The sequence below is a fragment of the Ambystoma mexicanum genome, chromosome 7p (genome assembly GCF_040938575.1).
Source record: "Ambystoma mexicanum isolate Mex_15411 chromosome 7p, UKY_AmexF1_1, whole genome shotgun sequence".
NCBI lineage: Eukaryota > Metazoa > Chordata > Amphibia > Caudata > Ambystomatidae > Ambystoma > Ambystoma mexicanum.
This window is the reverse complement of record NC_090939.1, coordinates 743,030,334-743,047,591: the sequence shown is the minus strand read 5'-3', so window position 1 is coordinate 743,047,591 and position 17,258 is coordinate 743,030,334. Positions and strand designations below refer to the sequence as shown.

At 44.4% G+C, this 17,258-nt stretch overlaps 1 protein-coding gene across 2 annotated transcripts in view; it reads right to left on the bottom strand.

The window, feature by feature from the left end:
- Positions 1-17,258, bottom strand: part of PPEF1 (protein phosphatase with EF-hand domain 1) — a 587,279-nt gene that overhangs the window by 363,314 nt on the left and 206,707 nt on the right. For both annotated transcript variants that reach the window (XM_069636856.1, XM_069636855.1), the window contains exon 3: positions 11,208-11,335. In XM_069636856.1, the coding sequence (XP_069492957.1) occupies positions 11,208-11,335 (128 nt within the window). The remainder of the gene's footprint in view (positions 1-11,207; positions 11,336-17,258) is intronic.

Below are 17,258 nucleotides of genomic sequence, written 5' to 3'. Positions count from 1 at the left end.
ACAGACATCGCGACTGTCCGCGGACAGGATGTGCCACATTGGGGATTTCTGCACATATTTGGCATGGAAATAGGACTGTAGGGATTAGCCAATCAGGTGTTGAGGTTGTGGATTTGAGTTGAAAGAGGCTGTGTGTAGTGAAGATGGCAGAGGTGGAGAAAGTCAGGGTGTTGGTGGTTGGAGATATCTTTGTGCATGGTTTGGAGCAGTATGCTAAATGCAGGAATGTGGCAAACAATTTTGAGGTTAAAGGAGTGGAGGTGGTGTGGAGCACTGTGCTTGATTTCAATGTGCAGGGAATTGTACAAGTTTGTGAAGATATGGGCAGGGTGAACAGTCCCCATGTGGTAGTTTTGCACTGTGGTGCTTTGCATTTGGGCTATGTCAGTGCCCCTACTTTGTTGGCAGATTTGGAACACTTGGTTCAAGCAGTAATGAAAGTCCTTCCAAATGCCAAAGTTATTTTTTCTGATTTAGTACCTAGGGCAATATGGGACAATAGTTCTGTTTTTTGTCCTCAACAAAACATTGCTAGGTGTGCAATCAACCGAGGCATGTTTGCTTCCATGCTTAGAGCTCGCATGTTCTTTTGTGATAATGAGAACATTGATTCTGGTAATGTTGTTTATTTTAAAGAAGATGGCATTTCTTTATCTTTTATGGGAAATGCCATGATGTTTTGAAACAAAAGGGTTGCTTTGGAGAAGCTAATGTGAAGATTTGTGGAATAAAATAAGAAAAGAAAAACAAAACAATACAAAATAAAAGGTCTCTCTCAAGCATCTGCAAAAAAACCAAAAAAGGCTCTTTTCAGAGCCAACCTCAAAGGGGAAATGGGGCACACTATTTAAATTTACATTCACCGCGCTCAGATTTTTCAATTTGTCCGCGGACAACGCGTATTACATACAGGGATTTTGGGGTTGAGAGGCATGCAAATGAGACTGAGCAGAGCAAGGGATTGGTCAATAAGGTTTACCAGGTGTGTTGTGTAAGGAGAGAGTTTGTCAGAAAGTCTTTTTGTGTGTTTCAGAAAACAGATTATATGGATTTTGGGAGACTCATGGATAAAATGGTTTGAGGTGCATGCAGAACGCTGTGGAGTGGTTGCACATCTTCGATTCCCTCATGTGGAAGTGCACTGGCATGGAGTGAGTGGAATGAAGTGGCTGGATTTGGTACCTCTTTGCGCTACTTTGGTAACACAGAGTCATCCAGACATTATTATTATTTATTGTGGAGGGAACAGTTTAGGACATGTGTCTGGAATTTCTTTGCAATTTGCAATGAAAGAAGGACTTGGGAAGGTTATGGACATGCTTCCAAATTCCCAAGTAATTTGTTCCCGTATTGCGCAGAGACAAATGTGGCTGCGTTCTTCTTCATTTGGTCCACAAATGGAGAAAGCGACGCGCAATGTCAATAAGGCTGTTTGTCGCTTTTTAAGAGATGTTGGCATGTCCTCTTTTCACAATGAATATATTATGTTTCGTAGCACATACATTTTTTGCAGAGATGTAGTACACCTTACTTATGCTGGCAATCAGATTTTTCTGTGAAATATACAAAATGCATTGCAACCTTTTTTGGAATTACATCAATACATTTTGCAGTAGGTGTTAATCATTTGAAGTTTTTGAAACACAAAAAAAACCCACCAAAAGGCTCTTTTCAGAGCCACCACTTCCTTTCAGAGAAAAGTGCAATAGTTCTAATAGGGCAGACCCTCAAAAAATTAAATGTCCACGGACTGTACGCGGACTTGTAAAAAATGCACAGGGCCCTGCACCATTTATTTGCCACTTCTATTTTTGAACTGTGAAAGGTGGCTCTGAAAAGAGCCTTTTTTGTTTTGTTATTGTTGTTTTTAAATTTTTTCTGTTTTATTAAACATGACACACAAGGAAAGGAGGGGAAAGGAGGGTAAGGAAGGGACACCAACCACGGGGTAAGAAAGGGCAGGTAGAGAGAGGAAGATGTAGGGTGGGTCTTATTCAGGTAGTGGGCAGTTCTTCTCCTGCTCCTTGACCGCAGTCTCGAAAGCACTCCGAAGATTCTTCCCCCTACAGAGTACTGCGTCGCAGTACATGCACAATATTGTGACCCTCGAAAGATAAGGGTCAACAGCATCATGAATGGCCTGCGAGGCAGCTGGAGGGATGCGCTGTCCCACAGGAGTGTCTCTTGTGGTGGCAGGAGCGGAAACAGAGGATGCTGCAGGGGAACTCAACCTACTACGTTTATCGCAAGGTACAACCTTACAAATAGCCCCACTGTGGAACGACTTCAAGTGTCGCTTCATTGATGTTGTACCAAAGCTATATGAACCAGGCCTTCCACGACTAGGCCCCATGCAGCACTGATTGCAGATCACCATATTCGCACAAGCTTTTGGCACTCCATCAAGAGTGGTAACTAATCGCCACACCCAAGACTCACGGTAAGTGCTGGTAGTAGGGACTTCCACTACCTTAGCCTCTTCATCCTCTTCATCCATCTCCTCTGCATCCTCATGCCTGTTCCCCTCTGCAGGTCCTTGGGGAGGTGGTGATGGTGGAGGGGGTGGGGGTGGTGATAAAGCCGAAGCAGCCATGGTTGCCATCTGGAGGATAGCAGGCTGAACTCAGCAGCAATGCAATGAATGCAGGTCAAAAGCAATGCTCTGTCAGGTAGCCAGAAGCACAATGAGGAGCAATTCTAGGGTGTGGCCTTTTATAGGGGTGCTGGTGCATGCTTCGCGGACAGATTGAACACCAAAAAAAGGCAAAAAAGTTCCAAAAAGTATGTAGATCGCCAGGAACATTGTCTGGGATATGTGCAATGGTGAACTTCTACTGTAAAATACCATGGATTGTCCAAAAAAGCACTTTTAAAATGTTTGGGGGCCTGTACAGTGTCTGCAAATAAGGACACACGCTCAGTGTGGGTGTGGTCACATGATGACGTCGCGGACACGTTCGCGAATGGGGCGGCTGTCTGTAGGACACCAAATGTGCAGGATAAGTTGTGCGCATGCGTGCAGGTGTTCTACGGACAGTGTTCTAGTCCCTGAACTAATTAAAAGTGCGGCACATGTGCAGCGGACAGTTACAGACAGGCGCGATATTTGTAGGACCCATGGGTGTTGTGCGCATGTTCGCAGGTGTTCTACGGACAGTGTCGAAGACCCTGAATAAAATAAATGTGGGTCATAACATTGCGGACGGGATAAGTGTTCTATGGACATATCCATTCTGGTTGCGGACATTGCGAACAGGGGGATGTAAGTAGGACACCTTAATTTAAATGATTACAGACGTCCTGCGGACACTCCCCTTTTGGGTAATTACGGACATCCCGGACATCGAGTGTGTTCTAAGAGCAGTTCCATTTTGATTGCGGACTGTACGGACAGGTATAGTGTCCTTAGGACACCCCCATTTTGGTTAATTGCGGACATCCCAGACATCGAGTGTGTTCTAAGAACACCCCCATTTTGAGTACGGACAGGTATAGTGCCCGCGGACACACTAACGTCATTTTAAAAAAAAATAGGACACAGAGGAATAAAGTAACAACACACATAATATTTTATTATTGTATGCAAATAAAAAATGTATGAAAGAGAGGGGGAAGCAGAAACTGAAACAAACACAGGAGAATTAGGGGTTTGGAGATGATGGATGGGAGGGGATGAAGGAATGGAAGTCTCATCATAACGTTTTTCTTGGTGAGGATGGTTTGGGTATAGTTGACTGGGACATGGAGAGGGAGAACAGCTACATGTGGGACAGTGATATTTAATGTTTTCTTTTATGTGGTCCTCCACAAAATGTTTTAAAAGATTGACATTTTTCATTAGCATATCCATGTTTTGTTCCATTCGCTGCAAAGCATTTTCTAATTTCTCTCTTGGTATATTATTTTCACTGTTTGTATGGTCTGTTAAAAAAAAAGTGTTAAGTACACATAAAGTAATGGTTATTAATTGGCTTATATAGAGAAGTGTTGTGTCTACCATTAGTATCACTGTCTTCACTCATTTCATCCCGTGGGACATTTTCTTCCAGCCATTCCAAAGTATTTCACATTTCTGTGTAAAAGAAAATGTATTATTTTTAGTGTACCAAATACAGAAAGTTTAGAAATATATAAGAAAAGTTTACTTACTAGTTTTTGGTAAGTTTTGTTGTTACTGTTGTATAGGTCTGCTGTTGCTTTTTGCTGTGCAGTTTCTGTGAGGTAATTATGTTGGAGGCATATATATTTTGTTTTGATATATTCCATTCTGGTGCATATGCTAATTAAATGGGTGGTTGATGTCTTACATATATAGTTTCCACTTCTTATTTATTATTACATGTAATGTGTTTATGTGCTGCTTTTTGAACTTGTTCAGTATTTCTATTGCATGATACAACAATGTAAGATACCCCCTGACTTTTTGGATAGTGTTGATGTTGACCGCGTCTGTCCGCGGACATACGCACTGTCTGCGGACATCAAAATCACTAGCTGCGGGCTCAGTATGTTCTATGTTACATGTATATAAACTAACGGAATCCTAGTAAACACCTATCAAATTCACACTACGTATATCTATATTCAGTAAATAAAACGTTGTTAAAGGGACATTATGGTTAAGTTGCGCTATTAAAAACCTATGAAATTCAGTGAAAAAACTTTGTTAAAGGTATGTTATGGTTCCAAGTAAAACCGAAAAACCCCTGAAATTCGCAAGTTATGGTATGCTAAGCAACCATAACTCGCGCCACCGCCGTGCACTGCTCAGACTAACACCCAGGACATCAAAGATGACATCACAAATGTCATTGATGACATCACATGTCAGGCTCACTCATTTTTCCTTTACTGATAGGTGTAGGCCAGTAACAGCCAGGAACAAAAAATTCAAAAAGTACTATATTTGTAGACTTATACTTCAAATATGTTCTTACAGTAATTCACTTAGGGTCCACTCACATCATATGAAACATATACATAGGGGAAAACACAGACTTGAAGTGATGCTAACACATTTAAAATAACAAGTAACTTTTTTTAACTAACCTAAAATACTGCAAAACACAGAATGATTTATTACAAATATATATGGGGTGGGATAATGGATTAAAACGGGTGGGGAGGGGGTTGGAATGGGGTTATAAACCTAGGGAAACAATGGGTTTGGGGGGACCCACCAAACCCCACAGGTAAAAAAAGGTTGTTTTTTGGTATTTTAGGTTCATTAAAAATGTTTTCGTTATTTATTTTTTCGTTACGATCACATGGAATCTTTTATTCTGCATTGCATGTTTTCCTCCAACGGGGTGCCCACCCACAATGCCTAACTTTCTTCTGAATTTTGATCAGAGGTTGCACGGTGTAAAGTGCTGTTTGTTTCTATGAGCCACACACAATTGTAAGGCAAGATAGTCCTCCATTCCTGACAATAATTGACAACTATCCTGTCAACTGAATTCTAGTGAAGTGGGGATTCTCCTACATTCTTTAGCTCGTTAAGCTGGACACCACTGGCACTGTGACTAATCCCTGATTTTGTTGGTCTTCCTAAAGTCAAAATGTGATGGATGAAGGTAATGAAATAAACACAACCACTGGCATTGATGTGGTCAACCTTGCACATCATTATTTTTTTGTTAGCATGTGCCATTAGGGACCAGCCAAATGCAAATCAGTCTTGGCCCTGCCATCAATGTCAGTAGTCCAACCCAAACTGTTAAGAGTGCATCCCATCGTCACAGGAACAGATGAATGGCAGACCTGTTTTTGTTTGTTGAGCCTCTTCAGTGAGGTGTACCTTTTGCAGCGAGCAAGGGAGCAAGGGACCCATGTTTGGGCAAATACTTTCTCACCTAGGAAGAGAACAAAAACAAACAATTGATGGATGGCTGAAGGTTTAGAATTATTCATAACTAGTGCCATTGCTTTGGGCAACCTGCCATACCATTGTTTTTAGACCATCTTCACCACTGCACAAGCCTGCAGTCACATGCAAAACAAACGTCGTCCTGCTGCCAAAGGGAGCAGTCGAGCCTGGAATGATAGTCCACATCCCCACTTCAGGGAAAGACAAGTACATATTTCAACTGTGTTAAGCCAGATAAGCGTTGTGCTGCTTTGTTCCATGTGGAGAAGCAGTCAAGTGACCCATGTCTCGTAAGATCCTCTCACACCGAGAGAAAAACTAAAACCAAAAGTGATGCAGGGACATTTGGAATTAAACATAACCACTGGCATTGCCCAGGTCAAATGCCCATACCATTGTTTTCAGTGTCTTTGCAGAAGGGGACCAGCTGAATGCAAATCAGCATTGGTCCTGCCACCAATGAAAGCAAGACAACCTCATCAAACTAACACTTTGAAATGACATGCCTGCAGTAAGTTGTCAGCATCTGGGACAGAGACATACAGAAATCCCATCTGCATACAGATTGAATTCCTCTCAGAGCTGGGGAATTCTTAGTAGCCTTACCAGACACCGTACTATACTGGTGTCTATTGCAATGTTGCACATTTAGAGACCTCTAAGATACCCACTTCAAAAGGAGAGTACATTTAATGAAGGCAAATGACAAACCGGCTGGGATGTAGTGCTGAGCATGAAAGCAAACGGCTAGCAAGCCACCAATAAGAAGCATAATGATCTAGATGCCTGCATCCTCTTCGCAGCATTAGGCCATATGCAGATTACTGTTAATCAGAAAGAACAGGAAGCAAGTATACCATTCCTTGTATGACCAGAATGGATACGTGGGGATTGAAAACCGAATGTAAATGGTGAAAAGAAGGTTCAATTTGCCCTATTATCATTAGGTGTACATTCAAACTGTAAACAGTGGAAGTCAGTGCATGGCCAGAAAAACTCCAGCAAGGTATGCAGCCTGCATGTGTCATCAAGCAATCACATGTTAACTCAATCTCACCTTTCTTTGGGTATGACTAACAACATTTTCTAGTGACGATGGACCAATTCACCAAACATGCACAATCTTTTCCCACAAAGACCATAACGCTTCACCTGTTGCCACAGAGTTAAGAAAGTCATTTGTGCATTATGATTGTCAGCATGCCTCCCTCCACACTCTAATAGGATCAGGTTTAGAGTCCAAACGTGTAGATTCAGAAGCTGGTGATCATAAAGAAGTCATGGACAATGCCATACCATCCCCAGGAAGACGGTCAAGTAGAACGGTTCAAAGGGGTGATTTTGGACTTGCTTGGCATCCAGCAACCAGAACAGAAGATAAGCCAACACATAGCAATGTTGGTTCAGGCCTACAATTGCACCAAGAATGATTCACCTGAGTACTCAATGTATTATGTAATGCTGAGAAGGAATGCCAGACTACCAGTAACCTTATGTTTTAGAGTAATCCATGGTGGGAGTTGGCCAGAATCATACTGTATCAAGCCTATCAACTTGACACTATGGGTGGTTAAAAGAATGCTGATGAAAACAACACAGGTATGAACAGGAAGTCAGGTATCTAGTTTCTCAACATGGAAATAGCATTCTTATCTGAAGCTAGGGTTAGTAACATGTGTCAAGATTAGCTTAAGGTTGAACTGGAACACTATTTCGGAGAGTATCCATTATCCAACAATGATGTGTACAGAAAGGAAGATGATAATAGAAGGTGAAATGTGAAACCCAGCAATCAACATTTTCTAACTAAAGTGAATATTTCAATCATATCTCCAAACCAGATGCTCCAGATAATCCAGATGCTTTCACCAGAAGACTGGCAAATCAAACACAGAAAGAGAAGGAGTAAAGTCTCACCCAGGAGCAATCTGATCAAAGGGAGAGCACAGAAACACCTAAAAACAGTACAGATCAGACCACCTAACACCACAAACCTTAGGATTCTACTGAAAACGGATCCGAGTAACTCATGAAATAAAGCAATAATTACTTGTTCCCCGGCCTGTACCAGGTGATAATGGCCCGCAGCCTCAGGTTAAAAGACATGAGCTTATCATTTTGATAATTGCAATTGACACCCCAAGTTTACAAAGAGGGCTTCGGAAAGCAATTATTTTGTCTGAAATAACAGGCTGCAGCGAGCACGAAACCTGTTGTTTCAGACTGACAAAAAACACACTAAAGATGGCAGCCTTGGAAAGGACAGGCGAGATCGATGATGAGCCCACTCTTCCATTTCTATGATGTGGTTTGCGACCGCTGCTAGGGGAAATGCAGAAGTAGCAAGGAGGTGCCTCTTTAGGTGAGTGGGGTTGGTGTGTGGTTAGGCAGTTGGGGGATCACAGAGTTTTCAGAAGGCAGGTGGGTGTGTGCACAGCTTGTGGCTTGCTTTGAACCCAGGCTTGGATTTGTAGGATCAGCCCGAGTTTGGAGCTACAAAGTTGTTTGCAGGATCTGCCCAGGGTGCTAATAGGAGTTACCACTTTGCTTAATGTGTCCCAAATCCTAACTTAGGTTCCAGATCATGTTGCTCACGACTGTACTCCCATACTAGACATGGTCAAGGCATGATAGGCCTGTTTCCCCACGTGCATCAGATAATGCATCCTACGGCTTCTCTAAAGAGCCACTGCCAAGTTCCTCTGAAGCAACAAATGGCCTTTGTTCTGGACCCATTCATGATTTTCCTGGTATTCTGACTGGGGTACAGTTGCATATAATAAACAAGCAGGTGCATGTTGTCAGTCCTACATTGTGTATGTATGCCACAATATAGAACACCAAAGAGCTAGTAGATGGAACTGTAATTCAGAAAGTACACCCTTGCACTGGTGACTAGTACTGCACACAATGGCAGTGATTCACGTGTTTGTGCAAGAAGTAATTTCTGGCGGTTATCATTGAACACTATTATACTTAAAAAGGAGGGGAAGTATAACCAACAATAGAACCTCACAGAGTCACGATATATTGTGCTTTGAAAGTTTATGACAACCAGGACGATGTGAATCTCCATAATGTGTTGTTTCCATTCATAGTCAATCCAGGAGCATTCCCAGCCATGGAATTGTATGTACCGAATATGTTCCTTACGAATGCTGCTGGGACACCCACCCTTATAGCTTTAAACAGCACTTGCTTAGAGCCATCATGTTGTATGCTCATATGTTTTACAACTGTGCTATGATCTGCGTGAGTCAAAGCTATATTTAATGTGCCTTCACAATTATGCAGGGAGCGTCTGTGATGTATGTATGAACTATTAATGCAGAAACATATTTATCAGATTAGGACACGCGCAATGTGGGATTCGATGGTGTTGTGAGTCACGTGGCAACACACGACAGAGTGTTGCAACTCCCCCGCATGAAGGAATAAAAGGGGCGTTCCCGCGCACCGTCAGCAGTGCGCGCCCGGAGCCCAAACACATAACTTAGAGTTCAGTACTTTTATTGAAATAGTTTGTCAAGTGGATGAGAACTCTCAATTTGGTTTCTAAGCTAAGGTCTTCAAAGGATCTGTCTTGTTGCTCGGTGGCACTAGTGTCTCTGGGAACTGTGACCTCAAGTATGTGTATTAGTGTAACTTTTCTCTTAGTGCTCAGTTCCTTAACTGTCTTTGAGGATTCTAACATCGATTCACTCTTTTGGTATTTTGTTGTCGTGGAGGAGGGTTGGTAAAAGGATCATAACCTTCATGTATGTATCTGAAAAAGCTTTCTCATGGGAGAAATTAGTCAGGTATTTCTTCATTCTCCTGATGCATTCTCTTGTGGTAGCCTCTTCCAACTCATGAATTTTCTTCATTGTTTCCTTCAGTCTTTTTTATACACGTCTAGGGAAACTCATTTCTTAATATCATCTTCCAAAATTGTAAGTTCACCTGTGATCTTGTCTGAAATTTCTTTCGCGGTATCGATGGTTAGGATCACCCAATCACGACAATATTTATTGGCGATGTAACTCCCTTGAATGATTAAATGTGTATTGTCTAAAAAAAGCCAGGGCTCGTTACGGATGACTAACTTATGCAGGAACGTCCCATTTCTTAAGTATTCCATCATGATAGCACCATGAAGTTCTGTTCTAATTGGCTTCTGCCTTCAGCATCTTGAGTGCATAGTAGGCTGGGTCTTTGTTATATTACGGTTACAGTTTACCAGTGATGACCCACCCTACTCGTTTTCCTTGGTATCGCTCATTTTGTTTTTTTGTGTCCCCCTTTTCCTGGCTAGTGCCATCCTAGGGGCTCCACTCGGGCTGTGCATCTCGCGTACCTTCTCTGCACAGCCTTCTTTTAGTTTCAAGGACAGCATTCTAAGATTGCATGAATACCTAGAATGGCTGCGACAACCAACGAAAGATCATATTGCATCAGGCTGCAAGTTTCTCTGTCACTTATTCGTCACCAGGCCAGAATGTGGGCTTTTAAAGGCTATCTTCGCTGTATTGTAAATCACAGAAGTTGCCTTTAACCAACTAAATGGTACTCATCGTATCCACTGTGCAAGGACGAAACACAAAAAGAACCCTAGAATTCAAACATGCAGATTCCACAAAGATGTCTGGTATGTGATCCCAGCCCTACAGGATTAAACCAGTTCTCCCCATCGTTCTCCCCTTTGCTTGCACAGCTCTCGATTGCCTGCTGGCTATCTTTGTACTATGTGAGCTCCTTATATAAATACATGTGTCACTCTACTTCTGCAGCAGTAATATTCATGCAAAATAACTGCTGGGTATGAACAGTAAAAAAATTATACGGCAGACAAACACCTGTTCAGTTTGTTCACCCAAATACTTCATTCACACTGCTGTTTTCACATCATATTCTGAAAGTTCTGGCTGTGTTATCATTTATCATCATGTTATTTTTCATTCGTGTATAGTCTATACCCAAATCACTAAAAATAAAAGCACAACATGATGTCAGCCTAAATATTACTCGAGACCCTGCCTACAGGGTTGTACTACTTTCAAGGCTCCAACACACCCCTTAAGAACTTCTATGATAAAGGCACACGGCTTGTAGTCAATATTTAACACAGGACTGCAGCTTCTTATAATGCATAACATAAGATGTGCAAGTCCACAAATGATTAACGTGTATGTTCACATCGAGCACGCAAAGCAAATATTCTCCCTCTTCAGCAGTCAGAATTGCAGGGTGGGTCCTGGGGCAATGACAGAGGGCGTTGTCCCCCGTGCCACTCCCTGTCTTCACCTCTGCATAGGGATAGATAGCTCAAAACATAAGCAAGAAAGGCTTGTGGACACACCTGCAGCTGGTCTTGCTCCTCAGCATACTCAATAGATTGGAAAATGCTGAGAGTGTAGCGCCTGCGCATCTCCAGCCGGGCGGTGTAGCAGCGATACCATCGCTGAATCAGAATCGCTGCTTTGATCGCTAACGAAGAAATAGAGAAGACATTAGGTTAACAGAGGGCTTCCATGACTACGTGATTCAAAAAGCTTTTGTTTTTCCCTGCACTGGCAGTGCCATGATTTACTAATTGATACATTACATAAGCAGAGAGTATATGTTTAGAAGAAATCACTTTTGGGACCTGGGGAAAACTGATGCCTTCAGAAGCTACACCATTATACTCATATTAACACAAGTTGGATGCATGCATGTAGGGGTGAGACTGATCATAAAACGGGGTCTCACAGTGACTTTTATTGGGGAGCATATTGGGGACTGTGGCATTGAGCAACTCCCGGGCATGCAGTTCTATGCGTCTCCCTCCACTTGTCAGCACAGAGGTCCTCCCTGCTCCCTTGCTCTCACCCTGATGGATGCTTTTATCAAGAGAACCTCCTGCTCATACAGTGAATAGGGGCAGGAGATATGGGGACACAGCTAGGTGCACATACTCTAATTTTTCTAAGTAGATAAGGCTACAAAAACATCAGCATTAGTGGGGTTCTATGGCTGTTGTGTAACCCAAGGTGCCTTCGTTTACGCTCCGGATCCTGGGGCCTAATCTCAGGCTGCATGGGTGACCGCATCATAGAGGGCCATATTGGACAATGGGCTGTTGCCTGAAGTGGGCTGCTCTCGCGTTACTGGCAGGTGGAGGATGAAGGGCTTGAACTCTGCCAAGATTCATCCCCATCCAAGCAAGAGGGATGGAAACAATATTTCTGGGTGAAGCAAAGGTGGGGTTCCATTTCTCTTACATTCTGTTGACTCCACCACTATAATTCTGTGTTTTTTATATGCACATGAGAGTAAGTATTTTTTTATGGAGACCAAACATGATGGCTTCAAGGTGCTGAAAAGTCCAAAGTCTCTGACTGGTACATCTTCTGGATGGGTGAAGTGTGGCCTTGCTAATGGGAATCAAAGCCCCAACTTTGGATGGAGTAACTACAGAAGAGAGCCCAGCCTTGGTCCTCAGAAAGACCATTGACTGAGAAATGTAGTAATCAACCACTGAAGAAAAAAGGGAATCCTGCTTCTGGTATCGGAGATCCCAATTGGCAGCGTGTTGTGACCTGGTAGGAGAAGCTAGAGAGACAATATTGGGATTGTCTATACTGGGCCATAACCCGAAATAACATGTACGGAATGCACAAGTGTGCACCATGATAATCATTTAGCTTATGATAGAATACAGCTTAGTTCACACTGTGATAGTTGCTTTCATAGCACACAGCTTGTTTTTCTGAAGGCATCTTCAGGGTCTGGAAAACGTCTAATCCTAGCTAACATAACTTAACATCACTTTTTAGGGTTGTGCGGTAGAGACTTCTCCAGCGAACATCTAGCTTTATTGCCTTTGTTAGGACTGTGTAATGATCTTCCATGTTTGCTGGTCCTTCCAGTAGCCGTTGGCAAACCCTCGTAGCATAGAAGATGTAGAATCCAATTATTTTATCTTTTACAATTTCCCCAGTGGAAGGACTCCTGGGGGGCTGAGCAAAGCCATTTCACTGGAAGCGATTTCTAAGGTTGTAATAGAATTAGAAGCTGGGGCTTCAATTCCTGTGTGACTCCAGATAAAGCATACACATAGTACTCCATGGAAACGACGGCCACTCCTACTTGGATGAAATGTGGATCCAGAACACTCTGTAGCCAGGACTGCAGAGGGAAATTCAGCTTTTGATGCACATAGATTTCTGGGTGAAAACAACAAGCAATAGACTGTAGGTATGATACATGAAGGAAGGGTGTTTGTAAGATGTACAGTGCAGGAAACAGATAGGGTCAAATATTTACAAGAACATAGTAAAAATCATTACTGATAATTAAAGTTTAGAAGGAATAGGGCATGGCCTGGCGGGAGCAAGATGGAGATGTGACTTTCACTGCTCTGCCTGGTCCGCCTAATATCCCTCGACAATCATTCCGATTCACACACCTAATCATCTACAGTCCTGCTGCGATCAACAGAGGAGTGACCCTGTGGTATTCTGACTGCTTTCCGAGCAAGACCACTGTCGAAAGCGAGAGACTAGACGCGACGCGTCTGAAGTGAGGACGGGGCACGAGTGCCATTTTTGAACCACTGTGTCGCTGCCCGAGTTTGCGGACCTTGGCGGTACAGGAAGGAGGGACACGCATGGATGAATGACGGAGCAGAGCACGACCATTCCAGGGCTCGGGGAGCCACGCCTCCAGGGGGTGAAACACTACAGTGGGCAAACCAGCGAAGCACAGCTGATCCGCCCAGGTGAGAGGGCTGGGGGAGAACCAACAACCTGAGTGGTGACAGGACGGCATATGAGGACAGCATCATCTGGAAGTCCTTGCCTGGACAGCAGAGCAGGCGAGATGTGTAAACAAGAGGACTTGCAGAGACATTGAGGAGAGCGCAGCCTGCATTACAGGAGCATATCTCCCTGGCATTTGAGAGGGAGTGTGGGACGTAACCCTGGACAGTGGGGTGAGGAGAGACAGTGCAGAGCAGCCCTGGGACCATGATCTCTGGACCCTGACTGATGTGACCCGGGGGAAACAGCCAGAGGGGCAGAATCCTACCACTTCATTATTGATAGTGGGGGAGGGGGCCTCCAGGAGAGACAAGACGAATAAAGGGTCAGTGGCCCTGTGGGAGAAGCCAGGACGCAGCAGCAACAGGAGCACAGACCCCTGGTGGGCAGGCATAAGAATCCTAACAAACTAGATACAGGCCCACAGAGACATCACGGTCAAGGGACAGCAGAAAATTGACAGATACGCTGCTTTCAGGCATAAGCCGGCAAAATCAGTGGAGTGAGATGTGGAGAAGCTGGAAGCGGGGGTGGATGCTGGAGAAGGGGTCACGATTGAAGGGTTAATGGCGGCGATACAGGATTCCAAAACGTCCCTGAAGGGAAAAATAAAGGAGGTCGGAGTCGACGTGTCATTGGCGAGGGGGGATCTGCGGAAAGTTAGTGATCAAGTAACAGAAGTGGAGCAGCGGGTCAGTACAGTGGAGAACGAAGTAGGCCTGCTGAAGAACCAGGTGCGCAGCCTGGTAGGTGCAAAGAGAGGCCTGGAAGTGAAAGCAGAGGACTCCAAAGGCCGGTCACAACGGTACAATATCCGCCTGGTGGAGGTCTCAGAGGAACAGGGGGGGGGGAAGTCTATTGAACTCTACATCGTAAAATATTTCCTGGAGATGCTACGACCCAAAGGACTTTCCAAACTATTTACAGTGGAGTGTGCCCATAGTGTACCGGGTAGTCACCATCCGCCAGGGGGTCAGCCCAGGGCAATCGTGGCCAGACTGCTGAACTTCAGGGACAGAGATACAGTATTGCAGGTGGCACAAAAAGTGGGCTATATTGAGACGGGAAATGATATGAGTCCTGATATTCCCCGACTTCACACAGAAGGTCCACCATCAAAGGAGGTAATTTGACTCGGTTCAGAGCAGACTCCTGGAACTGAACCTGTGGTACATGACTATTTTTCCAGTGAAACTCAGGGTGATTGTTGAGGGCAAATACATTATTTTTCTTTACCTTCCCTCGCCAGACATGGGACTGGCTAGATAAGAAGGCACCGAAGGAAAAACCTGTGGAGGGCAGAGATGGAGGGGAGGGGCAGGGGGACGAGACAAGAATGACGGGGGTAGTTGAAGCCTACCCTGGTCTTTTTAAAGGGACGGGGCATAATGTTGTTTATGCTTTGACAGAGAGTGTGTACAAAGGCAGGCAGTTCAAAGCGGGGAGGAGGATTTGCCCACCTCGACACTGAGATCTCACTCGCCATGCTAACATACAGGAGTTGGGGAGGGTATACTGTTTATAAGTTAGGTTGGGGGAATACAAAGGGGGAGATGAAAGGGGCGGGTTGGGGGGTGAGGAAACGGTGGCAGTGGGTGCCATGAGGGGAGGATGAATGCAATTGGGGGAGGGTTGGGTGGAGGGTATGGGGGAGTTGGGTGTGCAAATAAGTTGGACACGGTTGCCTAGTTGGTTGGAGTTCAAAATCAGGCTGAAAGAACAGATTGAGACAGTATACACAGAACATTGGAGTGATGAAACAGGAAGGAACATGTGGAAAATGGAGAGCTGTGGCAGGCATGGGAGGTGATTGCTTGAAAATTGGGACTTGGAATGTCAGAGAACTGGGTAAAAAATTGAAATGTCAACGGGTAGTGGGGTTCTTGAAATGAAATGGGGTACAGCTGGCTCTGATACAAGAAACCCGTATGGTACGCAAAGACCTGGATGTGCTCAGGAGATAGTGGGGAGGGGTGGTGGTTGGTACATCTTTTTCAAAATTCGCAAGAGGGGTGCTGATTTGGGTAGTAGCGGGGGTACTTCTACAGGTAGGCAAGGTGATCACTGATGAGGACGGAAGGACGGTCGCACTTCAGGGGGTGTTGGAGACATCTGCGTGGTCAACTCTTATGCTCCCAATGTAGATGACAGGGAATATTTCCCATTGGTGGTGCAATTGGTGGGAGGATATCGAGGGGGGTTGTTCATATGGGGGTGGGGGGCTTTAATTGTCTTTTGAACCCTAGCTTAGATGGCACAGGGAAATCAGGGTTACTAAAACAGTAGGCAGTGTCGTCTTTATGGAAGACAGCGGGGGACTGGGACTTGGTGGAGATGTAGAGGGAGTCTCATGGGCGGTACTGCAGCTATTCCTACTTCTCTGGGGTCATGGATCCTACTCACGATTGGTCTATATGTTTCAGCAGGTTTAGTGAAATTAAATACTTGGTAAGGATCCTCTTGAATCACTCACCCTTGGTGACGACCATGGGAGGATATGACAGAGGCCATCATTGAACTCTTGGAGGCCATCGTCCATGGCTTTGGAAGAGGTAGCATTTAGAGAAACGTTGAGGGAAGAGATGGTGTGTTTTTTTTTAATTAACGAAGGTTCAGTGGAAAGGTGGGGAACCCTTTGGGAGGCTTTCAAGATCAAGGTTAGGGGAATTTGTATAGCTAAATCAATATGAGGTCAAGAAGACTGAAGGAGAAGTTGCGGAAACTGGAAGGGGAGATAACTAATTTGGAACAGGAAATAGTGGCGGAACGGTGTAGAGGGACGGAACTAGCCGATGCGCTGGCGTCTCATCGGGAAGCACAGGACTCACTTTCCAAATTTGATAGGAGTCAGAGAGACATATGGATTCGCGGCGAGGGGGACACCACAGGGCGATTATTGGCTTGGCTGATCTGGCGGGGAACAGCTTCTGCATACCATAACCCAATTAGACGGGGAGTTTGGGGAGTTGACCACTTCACAGGCGGGCATTAATGAAACCTTCCAACATTTCTATCAATCCTTGTACACATGTGAAGATATGTACTTGGGTGATGATGCACAGGAACTTTTAGATATGGCACAGTTACCGGTCCTGGCGAGCGATGTCTGGGGGAAGCTAGACAAGCCAATTGAGGAAATCAAAATACGAGGTGCACTGCGGACAATGGGGAAAGGCAAAGCTCCAGGAAGTGACAGATTCCTGGTGGAATTCTACTGCAGGTTTGACTAATTACTGGTCCCCCAATTTAAGAAAGTCTATGATGAGGCCTTTGAGACAGGGATTCTCCCAGACTCAATGCGGGAAGCGATAATAATGATCCTATTAAAGGAGCGTAAAGACCCCCTCAAGTGCACATCCTATCACCATGGAATGGACCAGGTTCAGGATTCTCAGGAGGACATGGCATTGGCCTCATTTGAGGCCATGAAGGCCATTAATTCCGTAGAATGGGAATGGTTGTTCCGAGTGTTGGGAGCCTATGGGTTTGGGAACAATAAATGCCAGTGGCTGCAACTCCTGTATAGTTGACCAATGGCAAGAGTGAAGACAAATGACTGGGTGTCACAATGATGGACGTTAAGTAGAGGGACGCAACAGGGTTGTCCG